Source organism: Acomys russatus, chromosome 25, assembly GCF_903995435.1.
Source record: "Acomys russatus chromosome 25, mAcoRus1.1, whole genome shotgun sequence".
In the NCBI taxonomy this organism is placed as follows: domain Eukaryota; kingdom Metazoa; phylum Chordata; class Mammalia; order Rodentia; family Muridae; genus Acomys; species Acomys russatus.
In genome coordinates, this window is record NC_067161.1 from 38,333,486 (window position 1) to 38,359,703 (window position 26,218).

General features: G+C 45.4%; 1 protein-coding gene across 4 annotated transcripts; it reads right to left on the minus strand.

Annotated features, from left to right (window-relative positions):
- Window positions 1–592: 592 nt before the first annotated feature.
- Window positions 593–26,218, minus strand: Fam114a2 (family with sequence similarity 114 member A2). 4 transcript variants are annotated; one of them, XM_051167711.1, is made up of 14 exons: window positions 25,937–26,218; window positions 25,498–25,597; window positions 25,085–25,177; window positions 22,954–23,042; window positions 21,403–21,537; window positions 20,804–20,962; window positions 19,216–19,342; window positions 13,467–13,546; window positions 11,208–11,330; window positions 10,269–10,408; window positions 7,142–7,214; window positions 6,242–6,277; window positions 3,615–3,668; window positions 593–919 (listed from the first exon to the last, which is right to left on the minus strand). In XM_051167711.1, exons 1-14 carry the CDS (start codon window positions 26,129–26,131, stop codon window positions 785–787), a joined length of 1,539 nt encoding a protein of 512 aa, XP_051023668.1. In that variant the 5' UTR covers window positions 26,132–26,218; the 3' UTR covers window positions 593–784. The 4 variants fall into 4 exon arrangements, 3 of the variants coding, with proteins under 3 accessions (XP_051023668.1, XP_051023669.1, XP_051023670.1); XM_051167712.1 differs by lacking the exon at window positions 6,242–6,277 and having other exon boundaries at window positions 25,937–26,213; XR_007833092.1 differs by lacking the exons at window positions 593–919; window positions 3,615–3,668 and adding an exon at window positions 6,541–6,673 and having other exon boundaries at window positions 25,937–26,213.

Sequence of the window (26,218 nt, forward strand, 5' to 3'; positions counted from 1 at the left end):
GGAATAATGGCACTAAATCCCGTTGTAAGTGAACAATTTCATAGGACTCAACAAAAGCCTCATCACCAGAGCCCCTCCTGCTCTGGGGACACGGCTGAGGAACGCACCCTGTGTGAGTGCAGCCTCAGGCAGGGTGTGCACAGTGCAGCCTGAAGAGACTCGAAGAGTCTGCAGACATGCAACTGCATGGTCTTGAATGGGGTTGAGCAGAGGTCTCGCTGGGAAGTCTTCTGAAGCCAAAGGGCACTTTGCTGTGGTTCAGACGCACAGCTCATGTGAAACATGTACAGAGATGAAAGGACAGAGGACTTGGTGCAGTCATCTCACTTGGGGCTTATGGAGTCTCAGTTCTTTAAAAGCCACACACTCTTTATTCTGGGAAGGAGGAAACCCAGGGTACCAACGCGATCATAAAGCCCAGGCTACCAGATTGAGGTTTTGTTCTGTCCTATTTAACAGTTCTACCCCCTGGCTGAAAATTACATCCATGAGAAACTTGTTAGTGTTTTCTGGTATTTCTAAGAAAGTCCAGCACTTTTGCCAAAACGTCCCGCTGACTTTCCTGAATTGTGTTTTTTCCAAAACTTTTATTACTTATAAGGCTGGGAAGAACAGTGTGAGGACCCAAGTACATCAACCACGTAGAGAAGCAAGCATCCCTGTGAGCCTGCGCCCTGCCTGGGTTTCACACAGTCAGGAATACACCGCGCTTGGCTGCAGGGCTTCCCTGAGGAAAGTCGGGCTTCTCAGCCATCACAATCTCAGGCAGACTCTTCTCTGATCCTCAGTGCTCTGTCAGAGGTCTCTGGGCTGGTGGTTCACCCCTGGGTGCCTCTGTCTTGCTCTCGATGAGAGAGATCTGCAGCACTGGCAGGAGGAGTTGGAAGGCATCTTGAATATAGGAGGCACTGTTGGAGGCCTGGAAGGATAGACAAGACACCAAAAAGAAACTGTTACAATCACACGAGAGGGGAAATACTGAACACAACAAAGTGACAGAACTGTGTCTGCCACAGCTTGTGAGGTAGAGGAGAGACTTGACTACGCAGTCAGGACTGAATGGAACAAGACAACCCTAGCACTCAGGTAATCCAGCAGCTCCAAAAGAATGCCAGCACCCCGACTCGCCCGTCAAACACAGAAGCTCGGACTGCTGCTCAAACTTGACATGCAAGGGTTATCTGTCCCATGGCTGAATGGGTACACTCTGTTCCCACACTAGCGTCAGGGCTGGCAGATGCTCTCACGAGGCTCTGAACCACCACAGATTCAGTGCCATGATGGAAGCACTGCGCACAGAAATGAACAGTACAGACACGGCCTGCCTGGTGTGAAGGACACACAGACGAGGGAAGCCTCAGAGAACCATTATGCCCAAGCGTGCAGATCTGGTTTATAACTGACAAGCTCTCCCTTTCCAGAATAACAGCAAGTGGTACTACCCTAAAATAAAGATGTACATTTCCAAGGACGAGTCTTGCAAATTTGTATGTAAGAACAGCCCATTTGCCATGTGGTGGTGGCACTTGGGAGGCAGAGGCAGGAGGATCTCTGTGAGTTCGAGGCCATCCTGGTCTACAAAGTGAGTCCAGGAAAGCCAAGGCTACACAGAGAAACCCTGTCTCAAAAACAAAAAACAAAAACCAAAAAAGACTAGCCCATTCAAAGTGGCATCAGGGAGCTCACAGCAAGAGCGCCTGCCTTTTGTGCACTTATCAATGGCTGGCACTCCTATCAGAAGTTCAGTAGGACACTTGATAACACAGTTTCCAGCCAAAAGAGACCTGAGATCATCTAGTTACAGCTCCTTGTACTTTAAAACAAGTAAGACTGCCAGGAAAGGCTTCTCCAACCAGGACTAAGAGCACATGAGAGAGGCCTAGGGAGGCCTCCTGGCTGCAAAGTGCTTTCACTCTGCCAGGTACTAAACTAGAGACTTGTGTTTAAAAATAGCTTATCATAAGAGTTCTGAGCTACTCAAAACTGTATAGCTGGATGGTTAAGAACATTTAACAGTAACTTAACATAATTTTTAATATCATTTTTTAAATTAATTCATTCATATTACATCTCAATTGTTATCCCATGCCTTGTGTCCTCCCATTCCTCTCTCCCTCCTGCTTAGCCCCTACTCCCCTCTCCTATGACTGTGGCTGAGGGGGACCTCCTCCCCCTGTATATATGCTCATAGAGTATCAAGTTTCTTCTTGGTAGCCTGCTATCCTTCCTCTGAGGGCCACCAGGTCTCCCCATCAAGGGGACGTGGTCAAATATGGTACACCCAAGTTCGTATGAAAGTCAGTTCCCACTCTCCACTCTACTCAACTGTGGAGACTGTCCTGTCCATTGGCTAGATCTGGTTCGGGGTTCAAAGTTTACTGCACATATTGTCCTTGGCTGGTGCCATAGTTTGAGCAGGACCCCTGGGCCCAAATCCACCCATCATAATGCTCTTCTTGTAGGTTTCTAGGATCCTCTGGATCCATCTATTTCCTCATTCTCCCATACTTCTCTCACCGAGAGTTCCAATAGGATGTCCTCCCCTCTATCCCACTTTCATGGGACGTAACTTAATATAATCTTAAACTAAGCAGTCTAGTTGGTTTTTAAAAACTTTTTTATGTTTTTATTTACTTATGAGTGTGTGCACATGTGGGAGTACACATGCTATAACACACATGTGGAGGTCAGAGGACAACTTTCAGAAGTCTGTTCTCTCCTTCCACCATGTGGGATCCTGAGGATTACACCCATGCTGCCACACTTGGGAGCAAGCACCTTTTTCCACTGAGCCATCTCACTGACCCTCAATTCACACTTAAAACCTAGACACTTATCAACATATTTCTCTCCTAGCATTACATAGGCTATCATAGGTCTAAGCTGTCGTAGTTCTGAGAGCATGGACTCCAGAAAGCACCCCGAACTGGTGGCAATCTGATCAACTCTGGCATCCTCTCACTCCTCCTGTGGAGACTTTTTCTTTATGCGTGTCAGTGTCCTGCCTGCATGTATTTCTGTGAGAAGGAACTGGAGTTACAGACAGTTGTGGCAGCCATATGGGTGCTGGAAATTAAACTCAGGGGCCTCTGGAAGAGCAGCCAATGCTTTTAACTGCTGAACCATCTCTCCAGCCCCCTCTTCTGGAGACTTAAACCTTATGGTCCTAATGCTCACTGACTGACAAGGATATGCAAGCTCTGTCAAAACAGAGAAAGACTTTTCCCTTAGAAATGGCCACATGCCTTGTTTTCTAACACCTCTGCGCAAGGCCCAGCCCTTCGGGAAGCAGTGTGTGTCTGATGAAGTTTCAGGCCTGTGTGTTCAACAGCTGGTCTCCAGAAGGTGTTCCGTTACTGAGAAAAGCGCAGTAAACTTCAAGGGGTAGGAACTGAGTATTGACAGCCTCTGGCTTCTTCCATCCCACTTTGCCCTTCAGCTTTGGTACAACTTCTGACTACTGAGTAGGGAATGCACATTGAATAAACAGCATTTAGTCATATCTGCATCAGCAGGCTAACCTGCAATCTGGCTTTTAAAGGACAAAAACTAAGAATGTGACAAATGAATGCAAACGCCTCAGGAGTCAGAGATGTAGAACCCTGACTACTAACCTCTAGGAACACTGCAGTGATTAATGGATTCAGAGCATCCGCCTTCTCTCTGACCTGGAACAAAGAAGAGAGTTCTGTCACAGCACGCCTTAAAAACAACAACAACAGGCAGAACAGACTCCCACCTCGAAGCAGACATGGGTAAACAGGCACAGAACATCTCGACCAAGAGAGAGCAAAGTGTCTTCTCTGGAAGGAAACTGTAAGTGTTGTAACTTCCCTTTTATACCTTCCTGTGCCACAAAATTGAGAATGCACTGCTTTGTAGTTTTTTTATGGGGGGGTAGGGAGTTGCTGCTGTTGTTTCTCTTGTGTGTGAGTTTGTGTATGTATCTGTAGGTGTCTCTATACTGTGTGTGTGTCCGTGTGTCTGTGTCTCTGGATGTGTGTGTGTGTGTGTGTGTCTGTAGGTGTCTCTATACTGTGTGTGTGTGTCTTTGTATCTGTGTGTCTGTGTCTCTGGATGTGTGTGTCTGTAGGTGTCTCTATATGGTGTGTGTGTGTGTGTGTGTGTATGTGTGTGTGTGTGTGTGTGTGTGTGTGTGTGTGTATGAGTGTGGAGGTCAGAGGACAATGTTTCAGGAGTCAGTCCTCTCCCTCCACCATGGCTGTGGACACTGAACTCAGGTCATCAGCCCTGCTCAGCAAGTGCCTTTACCCTGAGTCATCTCACCAACCTTGTAGTCACTTATCAACTTTTTAAAATATCCTCATTCTGTATGATGTAAACAAAAAAAAAAATGCAGTTTCAGTCAGGCAAAAAGAAAAATGAAGGTCTGTCATTGGCAGGAGAGATGATACTCCCCAGAATCATCTTCATGTTGAGCAGAGCAAGCTGCCCTGAGGAAGAAAATGTCCATGCTTTCTCTAATAGAAAGAACTTAGACAACAGATCTCTGTGACTATGGGAATGAGATGGGGGAGGCAGGGCTACTTTAGAGACAGAGGGTGATCAGCCAGCTCTAGGAAGGAGGAGAGAGGGAAACGGGGGGTGGGGGGGGGTGAATTTATAACATGATGGCTGGTGCTGTCAACTGGACAGACTCTAGAATCCGCTGCGAGATGGGCCTGTGAGCGTGCCTGTGGAAGCGTCTCTTGACTGGGGTAAGGAACCCTCCTGCACTGCTTCAGTGGGGGCAGCAGGCTCGCACTGGCACACACGCATCACTGCTGTCATCTCTGCAGACAGTACGAGCAGCTGCACCACTCCTGCCACAGTGACTCCCCCGCCATGATGGACAGAATGCTGTCACTTTCCCCCTTAGCTGCGCCTGGCCCGGGGTTCCATCAGAGCAGCAGGAAACCAAGACAGTCTGCTCACAGACACTCAAACAATGAAATAACATGCAGAGAAACCGTAAGAGGAACAGGACTCTTCATTCTAGAAGGACAGTCGGAAACCTGACTACAAACTTGGAACAATTCTAAAGCAAGCACCTCAACTATTTTGAAGACAGGCTGCTGTGAGTCTCATTTCATGCAAAAACAGTATGAATTTCAACTGAGCACAAGCAGCGTTGTGTAGTTGACTTACCATTCTGGCGTGCCTTCACCAAACGCAAAAATGACTCCACTAAGCTACTCTCAGGATATACAGGAGCTCATACAAAGAAAAAGTAGGAGGGAAGAGAAGCTACATCCTAGGATTACTCCAAACAGAAAATGTCGGAACTCCAGCTTTAGAATTTCATCTGGGCTATGGTTTTCTTAAATTTAGTCTCCACAGCCACTCTGCCACCACAAGAGTGATGAGCACACTGGGAAGCCATTTCCATGCACTTTCATACTCGTGGTTTATCTCACTGTGTGATGACTGGTTTTCCAAGCACTTTCCACAGCACTCACAGACCTTCAGTAATTTTAGGTCATTAAGGTGAAGAAGGCAGAGTAGCAGGCAGCCAGAGCAGGAGGGTGGCTGGAAACACCGTCAGCCACACACAGGAAACCGAAAGCAGACAGCAAGGTTTCAAATCCTCCCAGCCCACTTCCAGTGCCATACTTCCTCCGGCAAGGCTCAACATCCTACAAATCCTATGACCTTCCCAAATATGGCCATCAACGGGGGACCAAACAGTCCATACACGAGTCTATGGAAGGCATTTCTCATGCAGACCACCACAGTACAATGCATGGTATGCAAATACAGACACGAGACATGAAACCCTGTGTCTACGGTCTCATGACTTCTGGCAAGGGACCAGACACGGCAGTGGGGAAAGGGTAACCTTTACAGCAGTGCCAGAGATAGAGAAACGCAAGGCAATGAAGCTGTACCCTGCACGTCACACCACACACAATTAACTCAGGGTCCATCACAGACCCACTGACACTCACCAAAGAAAATGCAAAGTTGGTTTTGGGTTAGTTGATGCCCTCTCAGTTAAGACACCAAAACTGTATGTGATGATGAAGACCAATGAAAGAATTTTGTTGAAATTTTTAAGCCTTGTATAGGACACTACCAAGAAAATAAAACTGGAACTCAGGTATCATGGTAAGCACCTGTAATTCCAGTGATCAGGAAACAAGCATAGGAGGATAGCAAGTACAAAGCCAGCCTGGGCTACAAAAGATCCTGTCTCAAAAACCCAAAACATGGGCCTATAACTCAGTGGTAGAGTGCTCACCTTATGTGTAATAGTCCCTGGGTATGATCCCCAGCACTGCAAAAGCAAACAAACAAAAGTGAAAAGAACCCATGCACTGAGGGAAAGTCTGTGTCTATCACATACTGCACAAGAAATTTGTATTCATAAGACACAGATATTCCTACATGTCAGTAATAAAAAACAAACAACCCAATTAAAGTTACTGAAGCAAACATTTCTCCAAAGCCACACCAATAGCCAAGAAGTGTGGAAAGACACTCAGATGACACTAGAGAAATGCAAATCTAGTCAGCAGTGAGACACCACTTTCCACTCACCAAGACAGCTAGTGCTGGTGAAGATGCAGGAAAGCTGGCGTTTCACACATGTCGAGGAATGTAAAACTACGGAGGCATTTTGGAAGCAATGTGATGTTTACTATGTCACCCTTTAGGCCCAGAAATTCTGCATCTACCCAAGAGAAGTGAAAACATGTTCACACAACAACTCACTATATGTTCATGACAACAACACTCACAACCACAAATAGAAACAATCCAAAAGTCTACCCACTAAAAAACAGATAAAATATGGTATACCCAGTCATAAAACAAAACAGGAAGTAAATATAAAAACAGGAAGTACTAACGCATGCTAAAACTACCACTGATATAAAATACCCAGAGTAAGAAAGCTTTATGGAGAAGGAAAATACACCACCACTGCCTAGGAAATGGGGGAGTGTGGAGAAGAAAATGGGAAGTATTAATGTGTGGAAAACTAGGGGGCAGTGACGAAATGTCCTAACATCCGATTCTGATGATGACTGTACATCTCTGTATACACAACCAACCACCAACCCGTACCCCGGAACAGGTGAACTTCCTGGTGTGTGAAAGGAAGCACTGAGACACCAGCCCAGGAGGCTGGCCTTCTTACCCCAGCAGTGGTCAGGCAGGTGGTGAATTCTTTAGACAGAGAGCCCAGGTCTTTACACAGCATGACTGTCATCCTGGAGAGAAGAACACGTCAAAAGAGTCTGCTCTTCTTCTGGCTGTGTCTATTCATTTAATTAAGTAGATCACTCCTAGTAACAAGGAAAAAGGAAGTCTCCCCTCGTCAGGACTTCTCGCAGGTTCTACTCCCTGCAGGGCAGCCCCTCCCTTTTCTAGCTCCTTTCCTTCTTCCCAAGTCCCTCCATCCTGAGTTGGGAAAACAGCTCCCTGCCCTTACTCCTCTCTCCCCTACATCTCCCTGCCCTTACTCCTCTCTCCCCTACAGCTCCCTGCCCTTACTCATCTCTCCCCTACAGCTCCCTGCCCTTACTCCTCTCTCCCCTACAGCTCCTGCCCTTACTCCTCTCTCCCCTACAGCTCCCTGCCCTTACTCATCTCTCCCCTACAGCTCCCTGCCCTTACTCATCTCTCCCCTACAGCTCCCTGCCCTTACTCCTCTCTCCCCTACAGCTCCCTGCCCTTACTTCTCTCTCCCCTACAGCTCCCTGCCCTTACTCATCTCTCCCCTACAGCTCCCTGCCCTTACTCCTCTCCCCTACAGCTCCCTGCCCTTACTCCTCTCCCCTACAGCTCCCTGCCCTTACTCATCTCTCCCCTACAGCTCCCTGCCCTTACTCCTCTCTCCCCTACATCTCCCTGACCTTACTCATCTCTTCCACACCTCATGTGACAATTTCCCAATGCCCAAACATTAGCAAATTCTTCTTATCATATGTTGATTCCTTTACTCTCCCAACACCACTCTAAGACAGGCACGGTTATTACTGGCCTTTTCCCCCCGACACAGGGTCATCTAGCTCTTGCTGTCCTGGAACTCACTATGTAGACCAGGCCTCAAACTCACAGAGAAATCCTCCTGCCTCTGCCTCCAAATGCTAGGAAGACAATGAAACACTGTCACTCAACTTATAAATAATAGTCAACTCCAATAGATTAATAACAAGACATCCCAGCACTAAAAGTCTCCTTAGAACCTATACATTCTCGGGTGCCTATTGGTCTTCTCCTGACTGTTCACATGGTGGCTCTAGGAGGCATAGCAGAATTTATTTCACTCATTATGAGTTTCAGTGAGTAAGTAAATGCAGTCGTCCTTCCCTAATAAGGGCACACTGACTAGGAGAGAGTCCTCCCTAGAAGCCTGTTCACTTCCTATGGAAAAGGCGGAAGTGTCATTGAACTTAGCACCCAAGCACTGACCTTATTTCCCACCACAGGAAAAGAAGCAGAGTTAAGCAGGCACTCATTAGAAAATACCCATGGCAAGCTGTGGCCCGCAGCAGTGAAAAGAGCTCCACCAGCTCTCACAGACTCTAACCTACTGGCCAATCAAGAGGAGTACACGATGCAGACAGAGTCGACAGCCAAACTCTGCCAAAACAGGGTAAGCAAGTCCTCAATAGCTCCTGTCTCACAAATATGTCTGTCAGATATACTGGGCCAGAAGGCTGAACAAGATGCTCCAATGCTATAGAGAGTTTTGGGTGATTATTCAAGTAGCAAACTGTCTTTGTCATCTTCTCATTTGGAAAGCTACTAACCTGTATTCCCAGCATACTCAGGGAATCAATTTTATTCCTTCTCAAGTCTCTGATGGGGTGGAAGACCAGATACTTTAGTTTTACAATTAAGCTCAGTTGTTTAGGGGTTAAGATGTTTTTAGGTCTAGACAGATGTTTTAAGTTGATAATGACAAGATATGATAGATATTTATATTCAGAATTTTAGATGCACCAAGATAGGAAAGATGTTTTCTTCAAGGCTATCAAAAAAAAAACAGCCAAAACACGAAGAATGTAACATTTATATAATTCCTGATTATGTCATAGTTCTTCTTGCTTTAGGTAGTTTATTGTATATATGTATAATGATATAAATGTATATGTAAAAATTTTTTAATTAATAAAATTTAAAAAAAAGAGATTACACACCAATACACCAATGCATGAGTCTGTGTGCACAAACGTACAAACACTAGTATACGGAAACACACACTGTAGGAGGTGAGATGAGCTACAAAGACAAAAGCAAACGGGACTAGAGAATGAGAGAAGCTGTTTTAGACTTGTAGTGAGGATAGTCCTGAGGTAGCATGGAGTAGATGGCTAAGGAAGGAGGCAGGCATGGGAGGGCACCCTAAGCTGCAGGAATGGCCACTCTTCCACACAACAGGCTGCTTTGGGTCTGTGTCCTTCATCCTTAAGGATGTTCAAGACTATACTAGAAACCCTGTAGAGCTGCAAGGATGCTGCAGCTGGGGGTCTGGAGAACATCACCATAGATTCTCAGACTGCAGATGTCTAATCCCAGCACTCAGAAAGTGGGGCATTATAGATATCAAGGCTGTCTTAGGCTACATAGCAAATTCTCTCTCTCTCTCTCTCTCTCTCTCTCTCTCTCTCTCTCTCTCTCTCTCTCTGTGTGTGTGTGTGTGTGTGTGTGTGTGTGTGTGTGTCTGTCTGTCTGTCTGTCTGTCTCTCTCTCTCTCACACACACACACACACACACACACACGGATATCTATTTAGATTTAGAAATTACCTGGCTTAGGCTTATCCTTTCCTCTAGAATTACTCACATTTTAATACTTTGAAATACATTTGTTCAAAATCAGAAAAAAAATATGCATGTGGAGCTTGGGCAGCCTCCTTTGTTTGTAAAGTTGTGCTAATCAATTGCCTTTGTGCCGTTGTAAAATTAGAAGTAACACACATCAATCCATCAGCACAGCGTGGCACACAATGAGCATTGGTGACTAACAACTGTGATTTGAGGTTCTTAGGACTGCCTCCTGGTGTTACTTATACCAAGTTCCACTCCCACTGAGACTAACAATCTGCAAAGGAATGCTTTTCAGTTCATGGAAACAGGCAGGTTTCTACGTAGACTTGTCCCTGCTCAGGACAATACCCTAACTGAGCAAGCCTTTAACACCTACCCATGTGCAGTGGGAACAGTACTTTGTTAAAAAGCAAGTTTCTAAAAGGTGGGAGGAAAGGAAATCCCTCTCAGCAGTTTCCTTTGAGAGATGCAGGCTGCATCATACTTACTGGGAGAGCGTCTGGCTCCTCTCTAAGGCTGTCACCTCCTGCCTCTGGCCATGCAGAATCAATGCAGCTGTTTTGTGGAACAGTTCAATTGAGCAGGCAGTCAGTTCTGCTAAGCTCCGGATTGCAAATGCATGGATATCCTAAAAAGCAAACAAAGCAATCAGAATATTGTTAATGTTGTTTATCATTGTAAGTAGAAATGACAGCAACTTGCGCCTCACACTAGAACATGGTGCTTTCCAAGCAGAAAAGATGAAAATCAACATTTAATAGACCTGCTCTTCTTCTGCAGTACGGCACCTTCCACAGCTGGCCTTAACTACAGAAACAGGCTCCTGCACGGCTGTGACCCTGTAACTAAGTCTGGCCAAAGGACTGCGGTGTCTGGTAACTTACCTTGAGTTACAACTAACTTCCCTCCCTCTCTCCTTCACTTCACTATTTTTTCTTCATTCTTTTCCTACAGTCTGGCACTAAAATGATACCAACCTGAATCATAATGTTGAAATTACTGATACCAGCATAACAAATAAAAGGACCTTGATCTCAACAGCAATGTCATCTCTATTTTAGAGCGGGGGTAGGGGGGGATGGGAGAGGATGGTGCACTGTCCTGTGTGTGCATGCGTAGAGTCCCATGTCCAATGTCTTCCTCTATCTACACTTAATTTTTTCAAGAGTCTCTTACAAAACTTGAAGCCTACTGTTATGACTAGACTGTCCAGCCAGTGAGATCTGGGGAAATCCTCCTGCCTTCACACCCCCACACCTTCCTGCACTGGGTTACAACTGTGTGATACCACACCCAGCCTTTTATGTGGATGCTGGGAACCCAAGTTCAGGTCCTAATGCTTGGGCAGCAAGCATTTTACCACTGAACCATCTGCTAGCCCTCTCAATTTTGTCTTTTTTAAAAAAGAGCTTAGTTGCTTTGGTTACCTCTATTAAAATTTTTTTGGCTTCCTCAGTATTTTCTGCCTCCGACTGTTCTTCTCCTTCTTCTTTCTCTGCAACTGGCTTAGCCTGGGATGTCCTGATCCACTCGTAGGCTGTATTTCTTGCCTAAATAAGAGAGACAACCCAATAATTAAATGCAATGACTACCAGGAACCCACTAGCACCCTGAAGGACAAGCTCTTCTCACAAGCACAGATGTGTGACTTGAGTCCTTGTCTTACTAGATACAAACTCTTACACCGAACCCTGTCCAGTGGCCCCTTGTGAGGCCCCCAGCTCTGTGGTCCAAGTATCTGGAGCACACATCAGCCCTGTTCACAGGCCTGTGCTTCTGAAACCGGAAGCTGGGACAATCTGCAGAGCACTCTCCCCAGCAAAGTTCTCCACACCCCTCATCCAGTTCTGCTCAACCCAGAGACCTTGGCTCACCATCAACAGCCTCAACTCTTCTTAAAATTCATAAAAAATGGGCCCTAGACTAACTTTCATTTGTGCACGCATGTTTAAAGCACAGCCAGTGTCAGACACACCCACAGTCACATGTACTAATTGACAGTGCCTGAAGACTGTCACTCCATACAAACTCAACAATATTCCTTTCTCCTAATAGTGAGCCTTTCTCTAGTGTCTCTGGGTTTGTTTTGTATTGTTTTGTTTTGTTTCAAACACGATCTTCTGGTTCTTCACCCATCCTTACAGTCATTGCTCTTCAGTCTCCAAGATCAGTGCAATACGGATCTTAAAGCCCAACCTACACCCTCTACAGATCTTACCCCACTCAGCTTGATTCTGCAAGAGCGTCTCTTAACAGCAACATAACTCTGACTAAGACAGTCAGTGGACAGATACAGAAAACAGATGAAATCACAGTCTTGTTTTAATGTTAATTCTGCTAATGTGACATCTGTACTGTGCTGATGCAAAGGGACATACTTCTTCCTTCTTACTCTCATGGCTTCCCCGCTATGGTAGACTAAGACCCTTTGAAAATGTGAGCTAAATAAGACTCTCCTCCCTTGAGCTGTTGGAGTCAAGAATGTCAGTTGGCTGCAATGATGTAAAAGTTGCACTCCACTCCAGGAGGTGGAGTGCTGGAGGAGGCAGCTGAGCACAGCCTGCAAGGCTTCCCCTAGGAATGTACCATCTTCCCCAGGCCAGCACCCTGGGACACAAAGCCTCTCATTCCTTACCTGCTGAGAGGGGAGAAAAGTTGGCTGTGCTGCCTCCACACAGCCCGCAGCTCTGGTGGCCAGCTGACAATGCCTGCCTGTTGCCGACAGCTGCTAGAATTGTTCAGGGTTGGGAGAGGTGGATGCAGAGGCAGGCAGCAGTGCATGACTACAAACTATCTCAAGAGCAGACAGTGGAATATATGGGGGGCTCCCCATTCTGAGCTCTGATAAGGCTCTGTTCCAAATACATGAGGACAGCTCAAAGTCAACATCAAAGACCAGGTTCAGCCATGGGACTTCCTCATTCATTCTAAATGGTCACTAGCAGAGTCACTGTCAGTGACTGTCTGGCCACAGCTCCAAGCAGGCAGGGCCCATGCCTCATCCTATGATCAGAGACCTCACTCAATGGACACTTTGGTCCCATAAATCTTGGTCAGTACCACCAACTTTAAATGACAAACTCTACAGGCTCAATGAAGCCTTCAAACAAAAAATTCCGTACATACAGGTCAGGATGGAACATGTGCTGGGGAGGTGGACATGGGCTCTGCACACTATCCTGGAGAATAAGAGGCAGGGGAAATGTGTGGGCTCCTTTTCTAGAATTATCAAGAATATATCCTCCATGCTAATGATCCTATTGGCCAGGAAATTGCAATCTTATGCTCATTATGTGTATGTGTTAGTAAAGGAGGTTGAGACAACAGCTTGCTATATAGCCCAAGTTGGCTTTGAACTTGCAATCCCTTGCCTCAGGCTCCCAAATGGTGGAATCACAGACATTTGCCATCACATCTAACTACTCATTAAAACCTTAGAAGCAACATAATGAAAATCCCCAAAAGGAGCCAGGCCTGGTGGTGCACGCCTTTAATCCCAGTACTTGGGAGGCAGAGGCAGGTGAATCTCTGAGTTCAAGGCCAGCCTGGTCTACAAAGCGAGTCCAGGACAGCCTATCTCAAAAAACCAAAAGAAGAAGGAGGAGGAGGAGGAAGAGGAGGAGGAGGAGGAGAAGAAGAAGAAAAATAAATAAATAAAATAAAATCCCCCAAAGGGAGTAACTTACCCTGGTAAGTTTCTCTGGTCTAGAAGAGACGTGAAGCTGAGCAAACAGTTCTGTTATCTCCTTGGTAAAATCTTCATCCCCTAAAAATCAATACCCAAACAAAACATTCAGGAAAGACTGTCAAGGATGCTGTGCTGTCCAGCTTAACATCACCTTGATACAGCTGAGTCATCTGAGAGGAGATGTAGAACATCGGCAAGCCTGTCCAGCCCTGTCTTAATTAGTGATTGATGGAGGAAGGCCCGGCCAATTGTGGGCAGGATCCATCCCTGGGCTGGTGGTCCTGGATTCTATAAGAAAGCAAGCTGAGCATGGCAGTAAGCAGCACCCCTCCACGGCCTCTACATCAGCTGCTACCTCCAGATGTCTTCCCAGTTTGAGTTCTTGCTCTAATTCCCTCAGCAATGAACTGTTACCTGAAAGCGTAAGCAAAATAAACCCTGTCCTCCTCAAGTTGCTTCTGGTCATGGTATTTGTCACAAGAGTAAAAATCCTCTCTAGGGTAAGGAGACACACCACATGCTGGCAAACGGGGGTCATGGCCACAGCACACTAGAGACATCTAAACAAACAACAGTGCCTTCTCTCTCTCTCTCACCTAAACCCTGCCCACTGGCCCCTGCTGAGGCCAGCCCATGTGGTACAGAAGTGAAACCTTAAAGCCAGAAATCGTAGAGCATGAACATCTGTAAGAGTATTTCTTAACCATAAGTCCATGGGGCATGAGAGCAGTTGGTTCTCCTTTAGACCTAGCATATCCCCAGAAACATCCCCAGAGAGATTCCAGGGGCGCCACCTTGATTCCCTTCTTTCATCTGTACTTCTGCCCTCTCTCTGGAGAGTTAAGGCTGAGAGTAAAAATTATTGACTGGTCCCCAGTATTACAGGCCTTGGGCAAAGCTACTCTCACTGACACAGCCCTCACACACATAACTCATGCCAACGACTCCTAGTCACAACGTACCATGAGAGTATACAAAACCTGACTTCCGTAGTCATTTACTTTTCCCAACTAAGCTCTAAGTGTGACCAGGTGTAAGGGGGACTCTGAATCCACCTGGGACACAGGCGGTCAAGGAGTTCACAAAATAACCAATGGTGCAGAGGAAAGAGCAGGAATCTATGGTCACCTCATGTAACAATTCTACCCTGAGATGTATTTTAGGTTGTTATTAACAGGACAGATGGCACCGTATATGTTAAATTTATAAGCATTCAAGTATATTATGTCTGAGCGATCAAAAAGGTGTTACTATCGAAGTAGTGAAAAACCTGCCAATTGTCAAGTTCTGCTACACAAAACCAACTGTACAAATGCCTGCTGCATGAGTAGCTGCTGGGCTGTGTGGCTCAGTGGCCAAGACCTTGTCTAGATGCGCGGGTGGGAAGGAAGCATGGCACTACTGATTAAAAGAGGCTGTGGGTAGAGGCTGGAGTTGCCCAGAAGGAAGGGCTCTGAAATGAAGTGTAGAAATCAGAGGCCCATGGGAAAAGACAACCGGAGCTGGGCTCTGCACTATCTCCTCCTGCCATTCCCAAGTGTCTGTCTTAACAGATCAGTGACACACAATTAGCTCCCAAGGCACTACTGCACTTTCCACCAAAATCAGAGACCTGGGGTGGGGCAGGGCAGGCAGGAGAATGACGGAGGAGAGCTGGGGCGGGGCAGGCAGGAGAAGTGTGCTAGAAGCCACCACGGTGTTTCCAAAGCCTTCATTCCTAGCAGAGGTAAGAAGGAATATCACAGACTGTTCCAACTGTTCAGAAAACTTGGAGCCTTCAGAATGGTAAAGAAAAATAAAGGTTTCTAATTATTATGCAAAGTCCAGATGTTGACTAAATGGAACAACGACTGTTAATTGCTCCATGAACAAATAACCTAAACTAGGTTGACAAGTAAATGGAAATGCCATACCTTGCCTGGAGCAACTTAAACCAAAACTGCTTTTTTTGTTTCCCGTTGAGACTTTTAAAATGCAAATTTTATCTACTTATTTCTATTTTCTAAATAGTGAAAATAACCATGGCCGTTTGTTAGGTACCTACTATATGCCTCACAGCTCCTTAGAACCCCAGGAGAGGAGTCAGATCACCTTCTGATCACGATGAAATAGAGGCTCTGTGCTGAGACACTTCCGGGGTTACATGGCTTTGTGAGGTAAGTCTTCATTTGGATCCCAGGGCTAACTTCAAATTGTCTCTCTTGGGGGACTAAACTGGCATCTCAGATCTCCAGACAATTTTTAAGATGCAAAACCATTTCTAATCAAGAGCTGAATCTTTACATAAATTGTCACTAGTGAGACGTTACAGATGTGGCCAGCATAACTTCTCGGAACACAATCAGAAGAGAAAACAACCCTGTCTTAACTTCTGTTTTTCTCTCCCGGATCCTGTCTCAGGAGGTCTTTGCTTCACTCTCAGTAGACTTAGCTATTTGGTTTCCCACTCACAGCAGATTGGAAATGAAGAGTCATGTGAGACTGAGAGCTGCCCATACCCAACAGAAATAAAAGACAAACACACAAAGGAGACAGGAGCACACAGTTCTAAGAAGCAGTCCAGACATTCTCAACCATAAAACTCTGTGGCCTCCTAGGAACTTTTACTCTTAAAGATTTACTTAGTTATCTATCTATCTATCTATCTATCTATCTATCTATCTATCTATTTATTTATATATTATATATTCAATAGCTCTTCCTGCATGTACACCTGCAGGCCAGAAGAAACAATCAGATCATATAACAGGTGGTTATGAGCCACCATGTGGTTGCTGGGAATTGAACTCAGGACCTCTGGAAGAGCAGTCAGTGCTCTTAACCTCTGAGCCATCTCTCCAGCCTGAGCTTTTATCTTAAATGCAAGTTACACATATTTAAAATTAAAATTTCTAAAGTATTTATTCATTAAAAATAATAAATGTACTGTAACCAGGATATAAATATGAGAAAATATTTCAATAAAAGAAAAAGTTCAAATAATAATAAAATAATAGTACTGATAACAAATCCGGGTTGAGAAACTAGCTCCCTGGGTAAAGTGCTTACTGTGCAAGGATGATGACCTGCGTTCAGATCTGCAGCACTCACATAAAGACCCAGGTGTGATAATTCGTATCTGTAATACCAATACTGGAAGGCAGGCCAGAAGGATACTGGGAGCTCACTGGCCAGGCAGCCTGGCAGAAACTGGAGCTCCAGACTCATTGAGAGATCTTATTTTTAAAAAATATAAAACAGAAAACAATAGAAAAAGGGACCCAACATCATCGTTAATAAGAATATGCACATATGGGCACAAACCCACTTCTACCTACCTACCTACCTACCTACACACACACACACACACACACACACACACACACACAGAAAGAGAGAGAGAGAGAGAGAGAGAGAGAGAGAGAGAGAATGGGGGAAGAGGAAGGGGGAGGGTGGGAGAGAGGGAAAGAGAGATAATAACCTCACTACTTGTTAATAAAACAAACTTTTTGAAGCAAGGCCTAACTAATGGAAAACAACCTTGAACAGAAGATCTTGCCTCTGCCTCCCAAGTGCAGAGATTACAGGCATGGGCCACCATGCCCCATTTTATGTGATTGTGGGGACTGAAGCCACAGCTTCATGCATGTAAGCAAGCACTCTATGCACTGAACTGCACTGCCAGCCCCAATAAAACATACCTTAAAGTTAGGTATATATTGAAAACAATGTCGCTGTTTTATATCTTTGTTACATGTCTAATAGCTAGCTTAAATAAATAAATAAATAAATAAATAAATAAATAAAAATAGCTAGCTTAAGGAAACAGAGTTAGACTCTTTTACACAGCTTTACACTTAGACTGTTAAGACAGGATGCTTTAATTTCGTGGACAATATCCAGTCTTACAGATGCATTATTGCAAAGGGAAGCTACATTTTAATGGCTTTTCAGATAACAGTAACAACTACCCTTGAATAATCTTGTGTGTCTGTGCCAGAAAAGAAGGGGGACAAGTGGAGTGGAGGAGGTGAGGAGAGGAGAGGAGGAGAGGGACACACATGTGTGGAACTCAGACAACAACCTTTCTGTTTGAGACAGGGTGTCTTCGTTGCTCACTGCAGTGGATCAGGCTAGCTGGTCTGCAAGCGTCCAGGAAGTCTCTGGTCTCCATCTTCCGTCTCCAGTCAGAGCTGAGATTACAGAGGCCCTCTCTACCACGCCCAGCTTGCACATGACTTCTCAGGACTCAAATTTAGTGCCTACACTTGCACAACAAGCATTTTACCCACCGAGCCATCTCTCTAACCCCTACTGAATAATCTTTAATACTCCAGAAATATGTCAGTATCCACTCACTGAACATGCGAGTGCATGTTGGAGGCGAGATCTCACAACACTGATCACTGATCTCATTCCTCCACGTCAAGGGGCAATGAAACTGGCCCTTTTCTTGTTAACTCTGAGCGCACGGCAGTGAAGACAACACAGCAGGGGAAGCCAGTGCCGCCACTCTGACAGATCCACACTGTGGCGGAGGCAGCTTCGCCTGTTGCTATTCTTCCTCCTCCAAGTGATAAAACAGGGAAAGCTAAACTAAAACCCTCTGGAACAGTGGCTCTCAGCCCGTGGGCCGGGACTCCTGTGGGGGCTGCAGATCAGGCATCCTGCCAGGATCGGATACCAGATTCCTGGAGCAGGGGATATGGCATGACAGCAGCAAAGTTACAGTTATGAAGTAGAAACAAAGTGATCTTCTGGCTGGGGCTCAGCACAGCATGAGGAACTGCAGTAAAGGGCCCCAGCATTGGGAATGTTGGGAACCGCTGCTTTGGAGGGAAGTTCTCCTCCGTTTTGACAGTGCTGTGCAGGTCTGACTCCCTGAAGTGTAACGGGGACATAAGGATCTCCACAGCACACTTCATAAACCACACAGGCGGCAGGCTCTGCACGGCAGCTTGCTCCCCTGAAGGAATCTTTCCATTGAAATTCAACGTTTCTACTTACTTACTTCATAAAGAAAAGGCAAAACTAGTCATTAAACTCTACTTTCTTAACCTTGGAAACTTTTTCTTTTCTTTTTTTGGGGGAGGGGGTTTGTTTGTTTGTTTTGTTTTTGTTTTTCGAGACAGGTTTTCTCTGTGTAGCCTTGGCTCTCCTGGAATTCTCTCTGTAGACCAGGCTAGCCTTGAACTCACAGTGATCTGCCTGCCTCTGCCTCCCTGAGTGTTGTGATTACAGGCATGCGCCGCCATGCCTGGCTCTGGTAATATTTTCAATGAAAATATCCAAATAAAACCAGCCTGACCAGAGTCTAAGATTCACCTGCCCAGAAAGTGCACTGTAAATAAACCATGTTCCCTGATAATTTTGCAGCATTTACATTTTCTAGCCATATAGTTATTAAATTGAAAACAGGAAAAGACAAAGGAGCTCCCGCACCCTGGATGACAACTACCTTGCATGCTTCAAGACGGAATCACAGATCTCAGAAGTGGGAAAGGCATGGCTGAAGTATCTAACTAGACACGACCAGACAAGCAGGAGTGGCTCTCTAAAAGAAGCAATAAGGAGAGATGTGCTACAGACTATCCTAGAGAGGTGGAAGAGCCCTGCAGGAGAGGGTGTGGACAACCCCTGGGGAGGGAAAACATGGGGATTCTGTGAGAAAGTGCCTTCAGGCCAGTAAGTGACTTTAAGGGGACCACTGCAGCCAACACGGGAGCTACCCATTTGCTGCTTGCTGCTTATTGCGGAACCTGCGTTACCTTGTCTCTCCTCCTCGTCCTCCTCCTCACAGAACTCTGCTAGGGAAAATGCTTCTTTGAGCTGCTCTAGCTCAAGTCTTGTTGCCTGTAATTCTTCTCCACTCAGAGAACTAAGGATAGATTTTACCTAAGGGGATATAATACAAACAAATTTTTTTTTTAAAAATCAAATAAAGAAGAGCCCACAAGTCAAATGAAATCTGAATTATAAACTAACCAATCAGCACATGCGGTTCTGGGGATGGAGGGAAGAGCAGCATCTCACCAAATAACCCAGACTAGTCTTCAGCTCCCAACTCACCTGCCTCAGCCTCCTGAGAACTGGGATTGCAGGCCTGTGCCACCACGGCCAACTCCTACTCCTTAAAAATTTTAATTCCAAGCCAGGCATGGTGGCGCATGCCTTTAATCCCAACACTTGGGAGGCAGAGGCAGCCTAATATCTGTGAGTTTGAGGCCAGTCTGGTCTACAAAGTAGTCCAGGACAGCCAAGGCTACATAGAGAAACCCTGTCTCAAAAAACCCCAAAACACCAAGAATTTTAACTCAGGAAGCTAATTCCTATGGAAAAGTTGGGAGAATCTGTACTTTCCAAGGTAGCATGGCCTAGAGATAATCTGAAAACTATTAGTGCTTAGCAGAAGCTTAGAAATAAAAAGAAATGAATGGGTGTTGAAATTGGGCTGGAGAGACGCCTCAGCAGCTAAGAGTGCTTGCCTCTCTTCCAGAGGACCTGAGTTCAAATCTCAGCACCCACACCATGCTGCTCACTGTCAGCCATATCCCCTGCTCCAGGAATCTGGTATCCGATCCTGGCATCCATAGGCACCTGCAGCAGGCAGGGCAGGGCACACACAATAAAAAAACAAATCTTTAACCAGGTATGATGATGGCCACCCTTAATCCCAACACTCACGAGGCAGACAGCAGATCTCAGTGCATTTGACACCAGCCTAGTTTACACAGCAAGTTCCAAGCCAGTTAGGGCTATACGATGAGGTCCCGCCTCAATATAAAACAATCTTTTTTTTAAAGAGTCTTATATTTATTTATTTATTATGTATTCAGTGCTCTGCCTGCGTGTACATGTGCACACCCAAAGAGAGCATTAGATCACATTATAGATGTTGTGAGCTACCATGCGGTTGCTGGGAATTGAACTCAGAACCTCTGGAAGAGCAGACAGTGCTCTTAACCTCTGAGCCATCTCTCCAACCCAACAATCTTTGAAAAATAAATAAGAAGCCTAGGACCAATTAAAAGACAATAGCTAACTATATGCAAATTGGCAACGTAAGTCAGTTTTTTGGCAGCTAAAGCCAGACACTGCAGAAATTCAGACAGGTGATGGAAGCTGACATATGTGTTAAGAACTCCTCTCTGATCCTGTTCCGTATATTTAGGACAACCGTCCTGGATCCTTAACACCACTTAGTTCATACATTGGTTTCTGCTTGTTGTGTAGGGAGATTTCAAAATCTCAAGCCTCCACCACAAACACCTCACCTTCCACATGCACAACAGAAAAGCGTCTGCATCATCCCTCTGTATGCAGACTTTTTCAGGAGGATTTGGGGTGGCAAATTACCTTTATTTCACTTTCTCGAGAAAGCATCTCCAGAGCTTCTAGATGTGAAAGGCCTTGAAACTCATCAAAGAGTAGCCCATAATGAGTTTTCTTGTCTGTTTCCATGGTTACCTCATTGGAGGGCCACTGCTCTTCTTTATCCTTCGCCTCTCGTAAAACCTAAAAAGAGATGGAAACATTGTACTGCACCAAGTAATGAGAGCTCAAGAGTGAGTTTGCAGAGCAGAAGGGAGACAGCTGCCTGGAGCCCCACCCCTTCAGTCTTGCCATCGCAGTTCAAACCCAAGAAGCTCGGGAACAGCAGGAAAAAGTTATCATGCAGACTCTGATGCTAGACGATGTTAAAAAAACACCCAAGACACCAGGTGCTGCTCTGCAGGGGGTTTAAACATTAATCCAGCAGTTGTCTGCTGACAGGAGGCCGCTGCAAAAGGGAAACAAGGAAGCAACAGCTGAAGCTCCTACACACTGGAGTGCTCACTGCCCACCCCACAAACACAAAGGGGGAAAAAAAACCACTAATAAGGTTTCCAAGTTAACATTGGAAAAAAAAATCACATCAAAACACAAACAGGAATTGACAGTAAAGGAAACAGCACCTGTGACAATGTAGAATTCCGGTTCATCAGGCCCTTGGTTCTTTTAAATCCAGGATCCCCTTCTGCTATGACATCCATTGTCTTCTTCCCAATGAATTCCAAGGCATCCAAACCCCCACTGATAACACTCTTGCCCTAGGAGAGCCAAAAATTTCTATTAAAACAAATTTCTGCAAAATCCTATTACAGCAAGTTGGCTATTCAGTAATGGCTACATAGTGTGGGGCTGGTGATGCAGGCCTGCAGCCCCAGCTCCTCAGGAGGCTGAGGGAGGAGAATGTTCAGGTACAGCAAAGGCACATCCAGTAAACTCCAGGCCAGTCTGGGAGAATGGTAAAAAACCCTCCCCAAAATATAAAGTAAAAGGCAGCTAGGGATGCATTGCTAGTTTAATGTCAGAGTATTTGTCTGGCACAGGTGAGGCCTTAGGCTCAATGCCAGTTCAGGCATCTCAAGAAGAAGAAAGGAGAGAGAAGTGGCCGCCGCCAACAATGCCAAGTCCTGGGCAGCCTGAGGAGTGGCTGAAACAGTCATACACTGCTCGCACAAATCCAGCGGTAGAACCACTTTCGGAAACTGTGGGACAGTATCAACTGCAGCTGCATTACCCAGCAGCCCACCCGTGGCTACGTACCCAGAAGAAATGTATGCTGAGATGCACAAGAAGACATGTTCAAGAGTCTGCAATGCAATACTCCATAACAGCTTACACTGGAGACTGCCTTGCTGATTACTAACTGTACAATCAATAACATGTGGCCAAGTCACACTATGAACGCAGCAAAGCTGCTACATGGACGTATTACAGACACAATGCATGAAAGACACTGGACGCACATTTAGGACCCCATATATACAAAGCAGAAGAGCTGCTCAAAACTAACTCATGACAGTAGTAGTCTGGACGGTAACTACCTGAGTTGAGGAAAGAGCACGTGTCTCAAGACAGGAAGGCAATGGACTTACAGGTTTCTTACTATGGTTGAAAGTTAGAGTGCTATAAAAATTCAACTAAACACAAATGAAGCCATTCACAGTCTATATGCATGCATATTTCAAAAAGTTAAAATGGGGTTACACATGGCATGCCTGCAATCTCTACATTTGGGAGCAAAGGCAGGACTGTACATTGCTGGCTGTCTGGGCTACAAAGCAAGAATCCTGTCTCAAGCAAAAAAAGTTTTAGTTAAAAAAATAAATAAATAAAATAAAAATACTAGCTACCTACCCTCGTGTAGAAAAGGCATTAGCAAGTGTCCATCAAAAAGATGTGTCCCTTCTACTTAAAAGATGAAGTCATAAGAGAAATGCCTTTGTAAAGCAGAAACACTCCCTAAGGGCACAAAACCAAGACTTGCGGTCCCTAAAATAATCTGTCACTCTGCAATCCACACTCCACTTGTCTGGCTCTTACTCTAGCCCTAAGAAGTGAGCGACCCCCAGATCTCTGGACTCCCTGAGGCACAGCAGTACCCACAACATGCCAGGAAAGGGCGACAAGCACACAGCCCGTCATAACAGCACAGAGCAGGCTCACGCACGTCCTCTCACCGTGCTCTGCACAGCTGTTGAGATGGTTGAGAACATTCCAAAAGGCCCAGCCACTGGTGAGCTCTCCTTCCTACTCGCACTGGTTTCTCCTGAAACACAAAAGGTGTGCAAACATGAAAGAGAGGATCATCAGTTGCTTTAATAACAAATATGTGGGTCTTAAAACTTAGACACTGTTTTTCCACACAAGGTCGCAGGCCTTAGATACCCATTTAAGCCACACATACCATAACTACAGGCAAACAAAAACAAAGCAAAGATGAACATGGTCCTTTAAAGAAACATAGACCCTAAAAGATGACCAAATAAGCCTAGTGGTGGTGGCAGAGACACCCAGCACTCTGGAGGCAGAGGCAGGCAGATCTCTGAGTTCAAGGCCAGCCTGGTCTACACAGTGAGTTTTAGGATAGCCAAGGCTACACAGAGAAAACCTGTCTGGGGAGAGAAAAAAAATTAACCAAATGATTTACTTGGTAGCATCAGCCTTTCTCGAGTTCTGCAAAGATTCATCATCATGATGACAATATCCTTGGTGGTGGAATTAACACACACACATACATAAACACACATACACGCACATGAGGTGGGGACGCGGGGAGAACTTCTAAACACAGAAAGGACTTCTCCTCAAAAAGCAGTCTACTAACTTGGCAAACTTGGCAAAGTGCTATTATTCTTATTGCACTGCAATCTAAGCCCATATAACTTCCACTGAGTGTAAGTTACTCTCACCCCTTGAACCCCAAACACTAAGCCTGAGCCCTGTTCTCCATCTTCATCTTCAGAGACGTAAGAAGAAGCAGCACCTACACACACACTCTCCTGTCCTCATGTTTCATATCCACTACGCCACTTCCTCCCGTAAGACATTAACTCTCTAGCTGTTCCACCAGGGAGCTTGCCGTGGAGGACTCGTTTGTCAGTGCCTTTCTTGACCCGTGGTCCTGGGTAGCCGTCAGCCTCCAGTGTTACAAAGATGATACAGTTTACATCTTCAGCACCTCTAACTCCCAAGCCCACTCTTGCCTTACTTCTGGCCACTAGAGCATCAGTGTAAGACTCCACTTTCTTTAGGTCTACTTCTGTTTATGGGTAGCAGGGTGAGTAGATGCTATGTGTATGCGGGTGCCCCTGGGGTCCAGAAGAAAGGGTCAGATGCCCTGGGATTGGAATCACAGGCGAGCTGTCTATCACAGGTGCTGGAAACCATGCTTTAGGAAGTACTCTTGGGGTTGAGCCATCTCTCCAAGACCCCACTCTTAACCAATGCCATTTGAGACTTATGCTAGGAACTGCTGGAAGAAAAAAATGACTCTTTCCAATAGGAGAGAGATGTGTCGGAAAAACGTCATTTCCTTTCTACTTCTTTCCTGCCTTGGAGGACATTTGGTTAGAATTCCCTACTCCAGTTACAGTGTCATCTGGCGATCCCTAAGAAGCCATAAAGAGGGCTGGAGAGGTGGCTCAGAGGGTAAGAGCACTGCCTGTTCTTCCAAAGGTCCTGAGTTCAATTCCCAGCACCCACATGGTGGCTCACAACCATCTGTAATGAGATCTGGCGCCGTCTTCTGGCTCTGGTGTGCCTGTGTACATGCAGACAGAACACTGTATACATAATAATAAATAAACAGACCTTTAAAAAAAAAACCCTCTCTTCTCTGGCCCCTGCACCTCCTGATCCCTAGTGATAACTGTGTCCTTTGGGGTTAAGTGACAGCACATTCCCCTTTGATCCACGCAAACCAGAATAAAACTTCACCTTCATAAAAGACCCAAGTGAAAACCAAAAAGCTAGCACAGAAGACCTGTTCATGTTGCCGCGACATACTCAACTTAGCTAACCCTGACTATGAGAAGCACAAGGCCAAGCACGGCTCACTCTCTACGTCGTGGTCTCACAGTTGAAAGTTTACCACTCCTTGGAATCATTTCACCCATGCAAAAGCACAGGGAAAAGAGACATGAATGGTTACAGGAGGCGCAGCTGGGGCTCAAGCTTCCAAACCTCTTCCTCACACAGTCTCAAGACGCCCTCCGTGTCAACTTCTGACTTAGTATCATTACTGAGTGCTAGTACTGAAAACAGACTTAACTGTCCGATTCAACCAAAACCCCAAGCGCATATACTGACCTGCCGCTTGCTTGACTTCAGTTGAAATCTCAGTGGGTCTAGGAATCCCAAGAGAAGTCTCTGCCTTTTCAATGACATTTGAAATGCCTTGTCCTAGTGAGAGAAACAATTAGCACCTGTGTGCTGCGTGTTGCTACTAAAAGTGAAGAAACAATCAAAAATAATAATAAAATCTGCATCATTCTAAAATCATGGTCGCAAGACACATTATTTTAATGAAATATGCATCCCTGTCATTATCTCCTTACCAAAAAACAAAACAAAACAAAACAAAAACCTCACTGACTTATCCTCTCTAAAACATAGGCTTAGGCTTAAATTAATCCCTAGATATCAATATCCTAAGAGAGCACGGAACAACGAGCTCCAGTGCACGCAAAAAAAAAAAATCAGGAACTGGCCAATGGTCTTACCTACTGTAGCTACTGTAGCTGAGGCTGAAGAGAGGAGGGACTTGCCCCAACTGCCCCAATAACCCCATCCAGTCTGGGTTGCATCTTTAGAAACAGTCTCCTATCGAATTCCAGTGAGAGAGAAAACAGGATAAAACAGGAAAATTAGAAACTCAGAAGTGCACAGACAAGGTAGCTAATCACTAGCCAAGCACAGGTGGGCAGAGCCATGACTTGGGTGAACGCTGCTTGACTGACAAATGAATGCCATTAGCACATAAATACCTGCAGCAGATGCAGTTGCTAAGAAAGGTATTTCTAGAACTCAAAAAAGGTGTTACTTTATGGCTGTAAGAAGTGGCACTATAAATTAGTACCAGCACCATAGCCCTTTTAAGCCTCATATTTTTCAATCCCAAAATTTTAACAGCTCTGCTACTTTGCCTACAGCCTGTGACACCTGAGCAGGAAGATGATCAGGAAGAGGTTCGGAAGCCTCGAGGTCACTGGAAGGTTTGATCTCTGGTCTTTTCCGTGTGGACGCTACAGGCTGAGATTCACTCTCTGGCTTCTCCGCTGGCTCACAGTTCCCATCTGTGGGGAGTGGTGCTGCTTCAGTTACCTCTGGAGTCTCTGTAGCATCTTTATCCGACATGACTAGAACATTACCTGCTAAAACAAAAGCCCAACAACAATCTACTGATGCTGGCTTCTTTGCTATAAACTATTTGCTTAATGTTTT